The sequence below is a fragment of the Petaurus breviceps genome, unplaced genomic scaffold (assembly GCF_028583685.1).
Source record: "Petaurus breviceps papuanus isolate PSGF00001 unplaced genomic scaffold, PetGlider_PUasm1.0 90466, whole genome shotgun sequence".
In the NCBI taxonomy this organism is placed as follows: domain Eukaryota; kingdom Metazoa; phylum Chordata; class Mammalia; order Diprotodontia; family Petauridae; genus Petaurus; species Petaurus breviceps.
In genome coordinates this window covers 522,965-540,256 of record NW_027187260.1, presented here as the reverse complement: position 1 = coordinate 540,256, position 17,292 = coordinate 522,965, and the positions used below count along the sequence as shown (strand labels likewise).

The 17,292-nt window shown below is 36.2% G+C and overlaps 1 protein-coding gene across 2 annotated transcripts in view; it reads right to left on the bottom strand.

Annotated features, from left to right (window-relative positions):
* Positions 1-17,292, bottom strand: part of LBR (lamin B receptor) — a 49,249-nt gene that overhangs the window by 21,617 nt on the left and 10,340 nt on the right. For both annotated transcript variants that reach the window (XM_069062588.1, XM_069062589.1), the window contains exons 3-9: positions 14,918-15,103; positions 11,981-12,064; positions 11,576-11,765; positions 9,027-9,223; positions 6,592-6,646; positions 1,139-1,330; positions 446-549 (exon numbers count right to left, since the gene is read on the bottom strand). In XM_069062588.1, the coding sequence (XP_068918689.1) occupies positions 446-549; positions 1,139-1,330; positions 6,592-6,646; positions 9,027-9,223; positions 11,576-11,765; positions 11,981-12,064; positions 14,918-15,103 (1,008 nt within the window). The remainder of the gene's footprint in view (positions 1-445; positions 550-1,138; positions 1,331-6,591; positions 6,647-9,026; positions 9,224-11,575; positions 11,766-11,980; positions 12,065-14,917; positions 15,104-17,292) is intronic.

Genomic DNA, 17,292 nt, shown 5'->3' with positions numbered 1-17,292 from the left:
AAATTTTAATAGGCTGGTCTTCAGATAATCAAAATAGTGTACTTCGGAGTTCATTCCTGAACCTTTACAATCTGCTAGGGCCTGGCACAGCTTAGCTTCCATAGATATAACTCTCAGGAAACCAATACTTTCCATGCCATGATGAGGCATCAAAGGAGAACTTTTGTAGAAGACTTCATATTTAAATAAAAATGTGGGCAATAAAAAGCACAAAGAAAGAAAATTTGTAAATCTCCTACTTAAACGGATACACACACCCAAAAAGCAGACTATCTTGAACTACTAGTTTCCATGTATAACCTGTTAATTTTGCGTTACTAAATTTAGGAAAAATTTATTACAATTATGGTTAAAAATAAAGCATCAGCTAGTTTTTTCTTGGTCTTTTTTTTTATCTTAATATAAGAACTTGATCATCTGTATAACCAATTTTAAGAAAACTAACCCAACCAATCAATCCTGGACGCAATTCACAGAAATATTTGAGGTCAAAATGTCCAATTCGTGGATTTAACTCACGGCCAATAAAGAAATCATAGACAATATTTCCTGCAAAAGCAAAAGTATTTTTTGAAAATTATTTCAGCATCAATCATGGAATTCTAAATTTTCAGCATTGTGTACTTGAAATTATTTTAAAGAAAAACTATGCACTGAATCAGGATTTGAAATAAAATTATTCATAAATTATAATGCTTATTAAAGAGTATGAAATTAGTGTAATAGAAAGTGTGCTCAGAATCTGAATACCTGGGTTCAAATTCCAACCTTCTATTTGGTATAGCCCTAGACAAGTCATTTAGTAATTCTAAGCCTCCATTTCCTCATCTGTAACATGTAGGAATTAGATCAAATAACGTGCAAAAACCTGTCTTGCTCTAAATCCTAGGACTTTATAAGCAAGTTACTAAAAATGGTACGATGACATTACATAACCTAACCTGGGAGGAAGGAGAAAAGTTATGAAAGAACTAAAGTTGGCATTTCTATTCTTTCTTAAAATTTGTTTCCCATCTTTGCATTTAAAAAAGACCAACCCCCTAAATGTTCTGAAAATTAGTACTTGCATCAAGTAGTAGGGTTCACAAAATTCTACATTGAAGCCAATTTTTTTTTTTAATTTTTAAAGCATGTTCACCTGATTTTCCTGGAGACAGCTCATCTTTGGATGCTTTCAAGGACCGGACATAGAGATAAATGCTCAAGGCTACAGAAAAGACTGTAGCTGCAACTGCAAACTGAAGGAAGTGATCATACAAATAACAGAGCTCTATGCCCCGGTACAGAGATGTTCCAATAACTACAGATGTCAGAATAAAAGCATAGAATCCTTTAAAGAGAAAAACAATAGGCAGTTGAGACAAAATGAAACAAAAATTACTCAAATTGTTACAATAATGAAGATTTTTAAAACTCTTAGTTTTCACTATAGTCACTAAATATTATTGGTCAAGACTTTCTGAGCATACAAAAACCATGTAATGATGCTTATCTGAGAACAATTAAGAACATTAACACTATCAACTATGTTGTAAAGCGAAGAGTAATTTGCTCTTTTGGGAAGACAAATAAGAACCAAATTAATACAATTATAAGTAGATTTCTAAAACCTTCAAAATTTGAAATAATTATTTAATCTTTAGATTGACCAATAAGTTCATCAGAAACATCCCAAAAATTTCTATTAGGGGGGCTGCTAGGTGGCACAGTGAATAGAACACCGGCCCTGGAGTCAGGAGGACCTGGATTCGGATCCAGTCTCAGACACTTAACACAAAAACTTGCCGTGTGACCTTGGGCAAGTCACTTAACCCCAACTGCCCTCCAAAAAAAAGCAAAAAAAAAATTTCTATCAGGTTCTAGAAAAGCCAAGTTCCCAAAACCATTATTACAAACATGAATACCTTAAATTCTGCTTACTGTGACAACGACCTCACTACATCTAGCCAGTCCCAGCTAGCTGACCATGCCGTCATCCTACCATGCTGCTGGATACAACTCCCAACCACTTTAACCCCTTTCTATCTCTTGCTCTGGAAAAAGCAATCAAATCAATACAATCATTGCTTCTGGAAAGGGTATATGATTTGACTACCCCATAGATCCACTCATCTCTGTGATTTCATCCTTTCCCAGTCTAATGGCTTTTTGTGTTATCAACCCCATTAGAATACAAACTCCTGCTTGGGGCGGAGTCAAGATGGCAGAGTAGAAGCAAGACCTCCCAGCTGCTCAGGCTTCCACCTTCCCCAATACATGTAAAAAGGGCACTCTAAACAAACTTTGGAGCTGCAGAACCCACAAAATGACACAGAAAAGCTAACCTCCCGCTGAGGACAGCCCGGCAGGCTGGCAGGCATCAGCCAGCGCAGTGCTCTGGGAGCCGAACCCAGCCCCACTCCCAGGGAGGGCCTGACCAGCTGCCGGCCAGAGGGACAACAGATCAGCAGCACTCATGGCCGTTTCAAGATTTATTAACACATAGATGCCAAAGACAAAGTGAGAAGTCAGTGCAGTCTGGACTTTGGGACCCAGTAAGTGGGAGTGCGTGGCTTTTGCCCCCAGGGGGAGAAGCCACTGAAACACTGGCAAAGCCAGCCAGCACCACGTGGAAGCTTCAGCTCCTGGCCTGCAGAGCATAGGGAGACCAAGCACCAGTCTGAGGGGTCATCGCTCTTGCTTTAACCTGCTTGGATCTGGATTGCAGTCTAGGGTGGAGGTCCTGGGGTGTGTGTCCAGCTTTCCAGAGCATGTGAAGACCTCAGAGAGGGCAACCATCTAATACCTCAGGCAGCTGAGAAAACCCCAGTGTTTGGGACGAAAGCTCCCCTGTCTGGTGGCAGAGTCCTACTGCGGCAAAAAGCCCAGGGGTCAAGTGACTGAGGGGACACGTGACCAGGCAAAGGAAACAAAGCAGACAGAAGATTCCAACATTACACTCCTATTTGGGGGACAAAAAAAGAGAAAAGCATGGAACAGGAGGAAGACAGTGAAGTCAGAACTCCTGCACCAAAAGCTTCAAAGGAAAATACGAGCTGGTTACAGGCCATAGAGGACCTTGAGAAGCAGATAAGAGAAGTGAAGGAAAAATTGGGAAGAAAAATGAGAACAATGCAAAAAATTTACAAAATGAGAGTCAACAGCCTGACTGAGGAAAATAACACCTTAAAAAATAGACTAACTCAAAGGGCAAAAGAGGCTCAAAAAGGCAATGAGGGGAAGAATGCCTTAAAAAGCCAAATTTGCCAGATGGAAAAAGAATCTCAAAAGCTCAATGAGGAGAGTCACTGCTTCAGAATTAGACTGGAGCAAATGGAAGCTAATGACTTAATGAGAAATCAAGATGCTGTTAAACAGATCCAAACAAATGAAAGAATAGAAGGCAGTATGAAATATCTCATGGGAAAAAACCACTGATCTGGAAAATAGATCCAGGAGAGATAATTTAAAAATTATTGGACCACCTGAAAGCCATGATCAAAGAAAGAACCTAGAAATCATCCTCCAGGAAGTTCTCAAAGAAAACAGCCCTGATGTTTCAGAACCAGAGGGCAAAATGGAGGCTGAAAGAATCCACTGATCACCTCCTGAAAAAGATCTCAGAAAGAAAACTCCTAGGAATATTATAGCCAGGTTCTGGAATTCCCAGATTACGGAGAGAATATTACAAGCAGCCAGGAAGAAACAATTTGAATATTGTGGAAATACAATCAGGATAGCCCAGGATCTGGCAGCTTCTACACTGAGGGATCAAAGGGCTTGGAATATGATATTCCAGAGGTCAAAGGAGTTGGGATTAAAACCAAGAGTCACCTACCCAGCAAAACTGAGTATCACATTTCAGGGGAAAATATGGTCATTTAGTGGAATAGAGGACTTTCAAGCATTCTTGTTGAAAAAAACAGAGTTGAATAGAAAATTTGACACTCAGATACAAGAAGCAAGAGAAGCATGAGAAGGTAAACAGGTAAAAGAAATCATAAGGACTTTATCAAAGTTGAACTATTAACATTCCTACATGAAAAAACAATAATTGTAACTTATGAAACCTTTCTCAGTAGTTGAAGGGAATAGAAATATATATATGTCTATATATGAGGGTTTATGGGCATATGTTTATAGGTATACATAGACAGAGGGCACAGGACCAATTTAACAGGAAGGGATGATACTTAAAAGGTGAAATTAAGAGGTGAGAGGGGAATATAAGAGAAGATGGGTAGAGACAGAATGGGGTAAACTATCTCCTATAGAAGAGGCAAGGGAAAATGGTCACAATGGAGGGGAAGAATAGGAAGGCAAAAGGCAATGGGTCAACCTTATTCCCATCGAATTTGGCTTGAGGAGGGAATGAAATACACATTAAATAGGGTATCTATCTCACCCTACAGGAGAGAAGGGGGGAAGAGGATGAGAGGGGGGATGATGGAAGGGAGGACAGGCTGGGGGGGAGGGAAGTTAGAAGCACCCACTTTCGAAAAGGGACAGGATCAAAGTAGAGAATAGAACAAGTGGGATGTGGGATAGGAGGGAGGGAAATATAGTCAGTCTTTTACAATATATCTACTATGTTATTGTTTTGCATTAGCCACACACGTACAACCTATACTACTGAACTGCTTATCTTCCCAGTAAGAGTGGGTGACAAGGGAAGAAGGAAATGAATCTGGTATTCAAAGTTTTAAAACCAAATGTTTAAATATACATATATACTATTATTAATACTATTTTACATGTTATTGGGAAACAAGATATACAGGCACTGGGGCATAGAGATCCACCATGCCCTGCTGGATAAGTTGAAAGGGGTATGGAAGAAAATATGGGAGAGAGCAGACTGGAGGAGGGGATATCCTGTAGGACTGCTACTTTGGGGCGGTGGGTAGGGGAAACACGGGGAGCAATTTTGTAACTCAAAATCTTGCAGAAATGAATGATGTAAATCAGAAGTTAATAAAGTATTTGAAAAAAAAAAAAAGAAATCTGGTAGCAAAAACTAAAACAATGCAATTTAACAAATTTCCAAAAACAGTCAGGCATAGTCTTGTAGTGAAGACAGTATCCCAATGAGATTAAATCTAGTTCTGAGTACCCTACCATTATCCCAAGGATTATAGGAATGAAGATATTGGTTGTAAATTCCCAGAGAGCAAAAGCTCCTATTACATTTCTTTTTTGCATTTGTTCATATGTACATAGCAGATGTTTAATAAAGATTAGCTGAATAAATGATTATGAATTTTTTTTTGTTTATAAAATATACTAAAATAAACAAGAGACCAATGAGAATTAAATTTATATAATGCAATTATCAAGCAGGGAGGAAAGTACCTATGGTCTAGTAAAAAAAAAAAGATGGGAACAAATATAAATCTATATGTGTGTATGTGTGTAGACATATAAATATACATAAAATATTGTGTTGTATATATACATATATGTATATATGAAAATATAAAATGTATACTTATAAACAAACTATAATACTCTGAATGTCTATTAACCAAAACTATAGTTGGACTTATACTACTCATCTGACATAGAAAAATTTCTGTAAACCAGAAGACCCAGACCAATACTTAGTTCTCAAGACTTTCTCATCCATTTTCATGGGGTAACTGCTTACATTTTGTTGAAGTGACCCTCAAAATTTAAGAGCCCACTAAGGTATTATATGTGCAGTCAGGAGCCCTGGGTCCAAATCCTGGCCATCCTACTTATTACCGGAGTGACCCTGGGCAAATTACAGTTTCCTTCCTTATAATATGATGCTGAAATAGATGACCTCTAAAGTACCCTTCAGATCCCAAGCTATGATCTTATAATCCAACTATGTTTATTGAACATACTAGTGGCAGATGCCATAAATTATCAAAAGCAGAACTGTTTCCCTCAAAAGGGGTTTTCCAGGTGAGAGTAGACAATTATTCATATACACAAATTACTAAAAGTCAGGGGAAAAAATCACAAGAGAAAACAATGTTATAGAGAATCTGAGGAAGAGATAATTTATAACTGAGATATCATGAGAATATATCAGCATAACATCCCACTCCCATTATTGATTATGGACTGAGCTGCCCTGGGTTCTTGGAGGCAATGACAGACAACAGGTCCTAGAAGGCCCATGAGTCTGGAAAGGTTCCAAGGATAAATCTCATCACAATCTTCAGCCAAACTAAATGTGGAAAAGGTTTATCACCAAAAGACTGCCATTAAACAATAAATTTTTTTGGCCAAAGAAAGTCATGAAGATCATTTACTAAGGAATGGAGAGGGAGCAGTTTGTATTCAGGCTCACACTCGAAAAACCAGGGACTCAGGGAAGGTGGAAGAAACCTAATAACCATTCTAGGCTACAAAAATATAATTTGTTAATTATTGTTCTGATGAAAATAAATTCCGTATCCAAACAACAATTAATATAATTCTAGAAGTACTTAATTTAAGGTGTTATGTGAGTAAATAGTTTAAACTCTAGAAGTGCATACATATTTTATATAAAATATTTCATGTGTTGTATTACTAAATTAACCCACCTACAGAGTTGAGGCCTTTAAATTATAATTGTATTAATGCAACAAAAATTACCATTTAGTCTATACTTTAGTCTTCTTCCACTACAAAGAGGTGTTCCTTCTACTACCTTAGGAGAAAGAAAAAAAAAATTATTAAAATTAAATTTTAAAAAAATTTATTAAAACATGCATATCACCTAAAATTCAAGGTAATCAAGAGTCCTCATCAAACCTGCCTCTTTCAAATCCACTTTTACAAATGCTTTGCTTTTCTAATGTCCTTATTTATGACCCTGTTCCCGATCATCTCCGTCCCTCAGAGGGTCTTCTAATTTTAACTGTAAGTTTTCTTTACCTCATCCCTTTTCTTCACCACTAGATCCAATGAGTCCTATTGAATCTTACTCCAAAATGCCTTTCCCAAACATCTGTTTCTTTCCCAACTACCAGATCAACCTAGTCCAAGCCTTTGTTACTATACATATAGACTACATAGCAACAGCTTCCCTAAATTGTTTCTCCTTCCAGTCTTGCCCCCTTCTCAACTATTCTGCACACCATTACCAGATTTTTCCAAATTAGCACCACTTTCACCATGATACTACCCTACTCAAAAACCTTCACTGGCTCTCTAGTGCCCACAAACAAAAAAAAAAACCCAAACAAACTCCTCTAATTCATATTCAAGTACCCCTAAAACATATACCTAATCTATTCAACCAAAATTCAAGTATTTCAACTTATCTATTAAGCCTTTCAAGATTACTCATGGTACAATGAAAAGAACACTAAATTTGGAAGCCATGGGACCTGAACTCAAATCTTGAGTTCACAACTTATTATTATCTTGGGTAAATCACTTGACCTAAGCAGGCCTCATTTTTCCTTACCTATAAAATATGAGGTTCAGACAAGTGACCTCCAGGGCCCCTCCCAGTGGCTTCCAGGACACTCCAGCTCATACTTCTTTTTCTCTTCTGAACTACAACACTACCTGTATGAAACTCTTTTTGTGGTACTCATTACACTAACATAGCCTTATTTTGTTAGGAAACCAAATGCATAATCTCCTCAGTCCTCAACAGTAAAGACTAGCTACTTTCTTTGTATATCCCACCTGATGATAATTATACAGATGGCAGACATTCAATAAATACTCCCTGAATTGAACAAATAAAACATTTTCCCAATGGCAGTCCCTAGAATAGCAATTCAATTTCTTAATTCAAATTCTACTATTTCAGAATTCCTAATTTAATGTGTCAAAACTAATTTATCTTCTCAATATATAATTATTTGTACATTATATCTCCCATTAGACTGTGAGCTCCTTGAAGACAGGGGCTATCTTGTTTTTGTATCCACCAATGCTTAGGACACCTACTGGACATATAGTAGATCCTTAATAAAAACTAGATAGCTGACTACAAATCACAACAGGGGACTGGAAATTTATTTAACCTACTTAAGAATCCACAGTTTAGCAGGGTCCTTGTGGTATCAAATAAAATTTATCTACTCATTAAATCAAGTCTAACAATTCTTTCCTGGTCTTTAGTCTGTTCTATCCTGCGTAACAAAGTAAAAAATATCATTTCTTAATAATTATCCTATAATCCCAACTAGTATTTCCCCCTTAATTAAGCTGACTTAGTAACATTTTACTGTACACTGCAACCTCACCATCAAAATACTAAGAATCAATATCATATATCATACTATAATACACACTTTTATTGTTACTTGAGAAACTAAACTCCATGAAACAAATTCAATACAAATTCACTTTTTTTAACATAGACAATTTCACAATAAACTGAAGTATTCTAGTGAGGTTCCAATATATTTGCTAAGTGCTATTCCCTCCCCAATGGTATTCCTCTATATAATAAAACTAATCTTCTCAGTTTACAAGCAGCTGGCAAACTTGCAAAGACCAAGAATAAAACCTTTAAATCATTTGTTTTAGTAAGCATTTTCACATTGCACATAGTGGGCAAAGTATGTGTTTAATTGAGAACATTATGAAACACCTGACAATTTTGACAATTTTCAGGAGGAAGAAGAAAATGGAAATGAGAAGCTGCTATGATATAAAATATGATGTCCAAAGTCCACTTAAGTTCCTTATACTACCTCCATTTTTAATATACTCTTAATTTGAAATATGAGGTAGTATGAGTGAAATTTTATTCTGCATCCAATTTCCCATTACTCTGCTTAAATTTATATGAAAAGTTACATAAACTTAAGTAGAACAGGTTAAGTCTTAATAAATAAGTGTTATAAAAACTTAAGTAGAACAGCTTAAGCCTTAATAATACAAAAGACTTCAAAACATAAAGCAATGATGGGTTCTGCTTTTTGAGGATCTACTATGTGCAAGGCATTATGCTAAGCTTCTATGGCAAATACAGAAATTAACTCCAGAATCACTGTACAATTTACATTTAGATGGACAAAAATGAAAAATTCTCATACTATCATACTTAACAAATAAAAACTTACCTTTCCAATTGGCAGGAGGTGGAAAAGGGCTTGGAGAAAAAACCAGAGCAGACAGACTCCAAACACTCTGGTTTCCCATAAATTAGCCAAAGGTGGCAAAGGAGGAGGAAGATTTGCAAGACTGGGATCCTCCTGTCTACACATCAACAATAACATAAAGAGCATAACCGGCAGACCAATCATAATGGAAAAAGCTCCTATAAAGCAATCAATATTCAAGAATCAAATCCTAATGTAAAGTTTAAACATTTTTTAATATTGTTAAGACAAATAACTGAGCTACTTAGGATCACTGAGCAATGCAATGAACAACCACAAATCCAGAGCACTTATGATGGAACATATCACCCACCTCTTGATAGAGGTAGACTCAGCAAACTGAGAGGGGAAAATACATACATACATACACACACACACAAACACACACACATACACACATTTTGACATAGCCAATTTGAGAATTCATTTTGTCTATATATGTTTGTAAAAGGGTTTTGTTTTTTCCCTTGCTTTCTTAACTAGAGGTGGAGGAGTCATAGGGAAGGAGAGAAAGCACATCTGAAAATAATACAAATGATCAATGCATGATTCTAGAGATGTCATGATGTGGATATGAGTTTTGCTTAATTATGCCTATTGGATACAAGGATTTTGTTTTTCTTTTCTTTCAGTGGAGAGGGGTGGGAAGGAGGGAGAGAAAGACAGGAAGAGGAAGGCTAGCAACAGAATAATCAAAACAAAAAAGAAAAAAGAGGGTCATGAAAGCATTTTTTTAATGCACAGAAAAGAATAGAAGGAAGATTAGTAGGAAACATATAAGCAAGACAAGTTCTGATTTTGATCCTGAAATTTTTTTAAAAAAGAACAAGATTTTAGCCCAAAAGTCAAAATACTTAAGTTTTACAGAATTCTATACTGCTCAACCCACAAATTCACATTGTTACCAACTCAGAAAATGTTGCCATTTCTACCTACATCTAAAAATATCATCTTTTCTCTCATTTTATCCTCACAACAACCCCACTAAGTTATGGATATTATTCCCATTTGATTTTATTATAGCTACCATCTACCACCTCTTCCTCCAGAATCTCAGTCTTGGACTAATCCAATAAAGCCAGTTTGTCTACTTAGTTCCAGCAGTTTCTTTCCTACTCCCTCACTCCTAATCTATCCTACACAATACTGCCAAATTAATCATATCCTCAGTCAGTAGCACACAGAAGGCACTCAAATATTTGCTATTTGATGACAGAGACATGGCATATCAAAACTATTTGTTACAATTTTTACCAATCACCCAATTTTTATAGTGCCACTGACCTAGTTTTATACTACTTTACACTGCTATTGTTAAACAGACATTTTCAATTGTAACATAACATTATGACAGATACCATGAAATTTGGGATTAATTTATTCATTTCACAAATTTACTGAACATTCACTAGGTATGAGTCTCTGTGCTAGCCTCAATGGAGTATATAAGGATAAACAATAAAGTTAAAAGATTATGAATTTAGATTATGGAAAAGAATCTTAGACTCCACATGATACAAATTCTCTATTTCAGAAATAAGGAGTCAGAGTGAGCCCTCAAATCGCATAGGTAAAAAGTGGCAGAGTCTAGATTCACAACCAGGTTCTCTGACATCAAACTGGGCATTCTTTCCAAAGCACCAACTACCTCTCTTCGAGTCCCTGAAGGCAACAACATATTTCTTCTAAAAAGACAACACATCAACCCAAAAACTACATGAAAAAGCAATGTCATAAGCTCTGAGAATGACAGTGACCAGAAAGAAGTTAAAGGAGTTTAGAGTACAGAGATCACTCCCTGTAAGAATGGGGAGTGGTTTCAAGTATTTTAGAATGTTATTCCTGCAGAGTTAACAGACTAAAAATTTGCAAAGAATGAACTGAGTTTTAATGTGTTTCAACTAGATTAAAAAATAGATTTTGAACTTTCCTCAAATAAACCAATTATACAACAAATGTAATAAGCGTCTGCACAATCAACTAATGCATGCTTCACTTAAAGGAAGCATGGCAATAAAGGATTTTCTGTAAATTGTTCACTGAAAAGTCAATGCAACAGGCTGAATACTTCCTCTTTAACTTGTTTCTCTATAATGCCAACTTCAGTCAGCTCCAGCCTTTTGAGATCTATTTGTTCTTTCCAAGTCATCTATCAGGGAAGGATACCGGAGAGGACCCAATGACATTGCTACCTTTTCTCCTCTAAATCTGGACTCTCCCATAACCCAGTCTAAAGATATGATTGTATAATTTTAAATATGAACACTTGCATTTCAAGTAACAACTCCAGAATGGTAACCCATAATGGGACGTTGTGGATATGTACAAGTCAATTTTTTAAAAATCAACTTCTTAAAATCACAAAATGCTAGAATGTTGGTTCTCCCCTAAGCCTTAACTAAATGACCTCAGGGTCCTTTTCAGGGTAAAGGTTGTAATTTCTTCAACAATTAACTGAATAAGTAATTTCTAATTAATAATTTTCTAATTAATAATAATTAAATACATACCAAATCCTCCTCCAAACTCTAAGTCCTCTGGTTCTGTAGTTGTTGTTTCAAAAGTTCTTATTGATTTTGGTCCTTTTACATTTCTCTCTTCTTGAAAAATTATTTCTTCAAATTTGAGCTCTTCTTTTCTTGGGCGAAGGCTATATTGTGTGGCCAGATAGCTGCTTTCTTGTGACAAATAAGATTTGTCCTAATTTATAAAAAAAAATATTAACCATCGCCATTAACACTAATGTTAGACATTTCCCCCAAGTTAAAATTTCAGTATCTTTTAATGATAATTTAACCAATAATAAACAGTTAAAAAACAATTCATAAGAAAGCATTAGGGTTGGAGTCTGTTTCTTCTCAAAAAGCTACTCTAGCAAAAGAGGGACTGCTTGACAAAACAACAGGTTTCCATACCTGAATGTTTCTGTGAGATACGTCATTCCTTTCTATCCGATCAGGTTCACCATTGTATCTGCTAATGCTGTTTCCACTTTGCTTCTAATTTAGAAAATTATATAAATTTTAATAACCTTTGAGAACTTAGAAAATGGTCTAACAGTTTTTAAGCAGTAACATTCATGATTTCTTTAACAGTTTTTCTATGATAACCACAAAAAACCAGCCAACTGATGTGTGAAAGAGGAAAAGAAGGAAGTTTTCTATCCCATAGCAATTAGCAGTAATAAACTTTACTATAAAGTTTACCACAAGAACGAAGGAAATTATGGTTACTTAAGGACTCCTTCTACTGACAGAAACAATACCAACTGCATGCAATAAAAACTGCCAACTTATATGTGAAATTTATAGAAATTCAATTTTTTATCTGTTCAGTAAAACTGCTCGTTGCAATCTGTCTCTTTGCAAAGAAGTGCTATTCTATGTTCTACTTTCCTCTTAGTATCTCCCCTTCCAAAGGCAAAAACATTTTTCTTGTACTGGACTGAGAGCTTATAGATATAGAGTTCATGGATTACATCCTTTGTTACCAAAGATCCCACAGAAAATACATAGATGAATCAATAATAAAACTGTAGCACTTTAGGAAAATAATATCAAATCATGTAACACTAAATAGTTAAAAAAAAAAAAAACAATACATCTTTTAGAATGCTAATGGAGTACAACATTAATATATCAAGCTCCAAGCCAAATTATAGGTCTATTCTAGTTTAATCTACTTTTCAGGTTATGACTGTGTTAGGATTACGTAACAGTCTCGCTTACAAGTTGCACTCACTATCCAATAGTATCAATATCCAACCATTTAGTCAATCATTGAATACTGTACAACAATTGCCAACCTGTAGTGAAACTAAGGTGTCAGAAACTAAGACCAGTGACCATGATCAACTGTAATGGAATAGATAGGCCAAAAGAATCACTACATAAGTGACATTCAGATTTAATTAATAAATAATATATAAATTAAATAATAAATAATGGTTCTTTCACATGGAACCAGAAGTTCTTCAAAATGTCTAAATTCCAAAAATTAAGTTATTCAGTGCCAAAACACAAAAGTAGCATAAAACAAAGATTTGGGGGAAGGGAGGAAAAACCACACAGACTCTTCTTGAATGTCTTTCTCTCACAGAGGGGAAAACCAGCCACTGTCAGAAATGAACCTTTAAAAAAGTAGATGCTAACTCTATATTTAACTATGCAGTTAAATATAGATTGTTGCTGGGCAGTGATATCTTAGTGTGTGAACACTTAGGAAATAATCATTATAGAAAGAATCCTAATGGGTTGGCATGACTAAAGTTGTTTGAACACTTTATATATTTTATGTAATAATTTAAACACAAATTGTTACATTAAGCATGTTTAGCTGATTACATTAACATCCAATGTTTTTACTAACATTTAATTAAAAATAGCCTCACATGGGATGGCTAGGTGGCAAATGAATAGAGCACTGGCCCTGGAGTCAGGAAGACCTGAGTTCAAATCCAACCTCAGACACATAACACTTACTAGCCGTGTGATCTTGGGCAAGTCACTTAACCCTGATTGCCCCGCCCTTTGCCCTCCAAAAAGCCAAAAAAAAAAAATTTGCCTCACAGCATTATTTCTGATTACTGAGGCTGACTGATTAGAATGAAGCTAAAATTTGCTCCATTTAATATAAACATTTATATCAAAAAAGATAGATTATAGAATTGTAAAGTTTTAAGAGATTTTAGAGATCACCTACTTTGACCCCATTTTACAGATGAGGAAAGAGAAACTCAGAACCAACTTGCCCATGGTCTCACCCAAGTCTCTGGACTCATTTCATTTTTTTTTTTTTTTTGCTTTTTGAAGGAGGGAGGGTAGGGCAATTGGGGTTAAGTGACTTGCCAAAGGTCACACAGCTAGTTTTTGTGTTAAGTGTCTGAGACCGAATTTGAACTAGGTCATCCTGACTCCAGGGCCAGTACTCTATTCACTGTGCCATCATCACCCCTGGACTTCTATTTCACAGCCATTATGCTTCATACAAATTTGTACTTGAATTAAAACATGCTTATACTAAGTAGAAATTGATTCCAATGAATCAGTTTCATTTCTTTTCATTTACTCTGGAATAAGCGAAGCCTATTTTAAAATTATCTCAAAACTAATACTAAAAACACTTACAAGTGACTTACAATGTGAAATCATCTTTTTTAAATAAAGCAAAGAAATTGGGGTGGCCAGGTAGCACAGTGAGTAAGAGCACCGGCCCCAGAATCGGAATGACCTGGAGATCGAATCCCGGGCTCAGACACTTAGCACCCACCTAGAAACACCTGGCCATGTAACCTTAAGCAAGTTACTTAACCCCAATTGCTTAGGGGTGGCCAGGTGGCTCAGCGAGTAAGAGCACTGAAGAAGCAAAGAAATCTTACTCTCCCCATCACCACTTTTTTATAACTTTGCAATTCATTACCTTGTATTTGTGGTGAGAAACACACAATTTTGTAAAACTATAAGATTAGTATTATTTAAAGGCAGCACAGAACAGTTACAGCACACTAGTTTGAAAATTAGGAAGACCTCGGTTCACTTCCAGATCCAACATATACTAGTTGTATGAGCCTGGACAAGTCAACCTCTCAACTGCCCAGAAAACTTTCTAAAGATGCTAAGCCAAAGGAGCATCCTCATCCAGTGTTCTCTACACTAATGAAATTACAAGTATACATCAAAAATAAATAATATGAATAAACATGTACATAAGATCTTCATAAAGAAAAAGGCTATATATAACATGTTAAAGTTTTGATAGAGACTTGGATAGCTAAAATTTACTACAAGAATATTAAATACTTATAAATATTATCAAGGTCAGTCTTAAAGTCTTCATGAGAAAAGTTCCAATACCAATGGAGTCAAGTTGATTTCCAAAATTTCTCTGTCTTTAACCTCTGCATGCTGGGAAGCAGAACGACGTACGCTTTTTGGGGGACGGCCAGGGGAGCGAGATCGAGAACGAGATCGACTCCCCCGGCGTCTAGAAGGAGAACTTGAGGAAGAGCCACTTTTCCTTTGCCTGAATGATGTTAAAGGCTATAAGGAGGTTGGGAGAGAAAGAGAAAAAGAAATCCCATAGTTAGCCTACAAATGTACCATGTACAAAGATAAATGTATAAAATATAGAGACATAGACTGACCTGTAATAAACATGGCCTCAACAAGTAACTACTACTATTAAATATGTAAAATATTTACTGTTTACCTTTTATATTTAGCATTAGGCTGTTTAGGACTTATTAAAAAATTGTGCCAATCAATATCCCCCACCACAGCTAAATGTAGTCATATACTAACTAGCTCAATGTACTCTTTGAAGGACGCCCCCCCCCCCACACACACACACACACTTCAAGATGACTGCCTTTTTTTAGCCCACATAACTTAATTAACCATTAGTTGAATCTTTTCAGGGCATATGAATTATAATTAAGATCAACAGAGATTTAGATTCTTTAATAAAAACCACTTGGGGGGCGGCTAGGTGGCGCAGTAAATAGAGCACCGGCCCTGGAGTCAGGAAGACCTGAGTTCAAATCTGGACTCAGACACTTAACACAAAAAACTAGCCTATGACCTTGGGCAAGTCACTTAACCCCAACTGCCCTCCAAAAAAAGCAAAAAATAAAATAAAACAAAATAAAAATAAAAAAATAAAAACCACTTGGTAGCAATAAGTATCTGGTCAACTTAAACAGCCCAGTGAAGACTGTTTTTGCTGACAACTGATGTACACAAAACACAGTAATACAACTAACAAAGCAAATGGAAAATACCTCACTGCTTAACTGATATTTTAAAATAGCTTATTTTGAGGAAACAAATCTTTTTTTTTTTTGCTTTTTGGCAGGCAATTAAGGTTAAGTGACTTGCCCAAGGTCACACAGCTCTGTGTGTGTGTGTGTGTGTGTGTGTGTGTGTGTGTGTGTGTGTGTGTGTTTTAAGTGTCTGAGGCCAAATCCGAACTCAGGTCCTCCTGGTTCCAGGGGCCAGTGCTCTATTCACTGCACCACCTAGCCGCCCCTTTCTTTTTCATTTTTTTTTTTTTTGAGAAGACAAACCTTAACCATAAACTACATTTTCAAACCTGACACATCAAAAGCACAGCTAGAACTAAACACTGCTAGAACTTTTGGTCTTCATCCTAATAAGGCATCACAACTGAGAAATACTACTTTCCATACAAGATGGAGCAAAGCTAGACTAGTCTAATCAAGAAGAACCTCAGAAAACAATTTTCTCAAGCCATAAATTTCTATTAAAGCAGGGAATAACTACAACCTATTCTACTTTGGGTTCTCTAGTTTTAAATTTCAGTTATTATTAAAGGGATCAGGAACCTCTGATGCAATGGTTTCCTATAACCTGTGGGATCAAATATAAAATTCTCTGGCTTTGAAAGGGCTTTATAACCTGGCCCCTTCCTATCTCTCAGTCCTCTTCTGTCTTATTCACCCCTACCCACTCTGTGATCCAGTGGCACTGGCCTCTTTGCTGTTCCTTGCACATGCCATTTCATCTCTGAGTGGGTATTTTCACTGGCTGCTCTGCTACCAGGTACCTGTCTCTCCTCATATGTGCCTCCTGGCTTCCCTGGCTTAATCTTAACTCTGAATCTAAAGTCCCAGCATCTTCAAGAAGCCTTTCCTATTTTTCCTTTATTTTAGTGCCTTCATTCAGAGATTATCCCTAATTTATCCTGCATGTGTCTAGTCTATATAGTTCCTGGTACATGGTCCCCAAATCAGACTGTGCTATAAGCTCCTAGAGAGACTGGGGTAAGGGGGGAGAAGCAGGGTACAACATGGGGACTGTTTCTCATCTTTCTTTATATCCCCAGTGCCAGAGCCTGGCACATAAGTTGAATACTTGTTGACAACTTTTACTCAGGAAGTAGAAGGAGCATGAGACTGATGTCATCTTTTATACCTAATTGTGAAAACACAACAAAGCTTTATGAATGTTGATTACAATAGCCTAAGAGGCCATTCAAGGATAATGACATCCCACTAAGTGTACTTCTTATTCATGCCACTCTTCTCTGTGCATCTTTGTCTCTTTTATTAACTAAGAATACTAGGGAAGTACATTATTTGTTATATTTTCTTAAATATGTTGTATTTCTTATTATTTTAATAATAAGACAGTAATACAAGAGAAATGCTTTATATTTCTCTCTCAAAAAATTCATGGTGGGGCAGCTAGATGGCACAGTGAATAGAGCA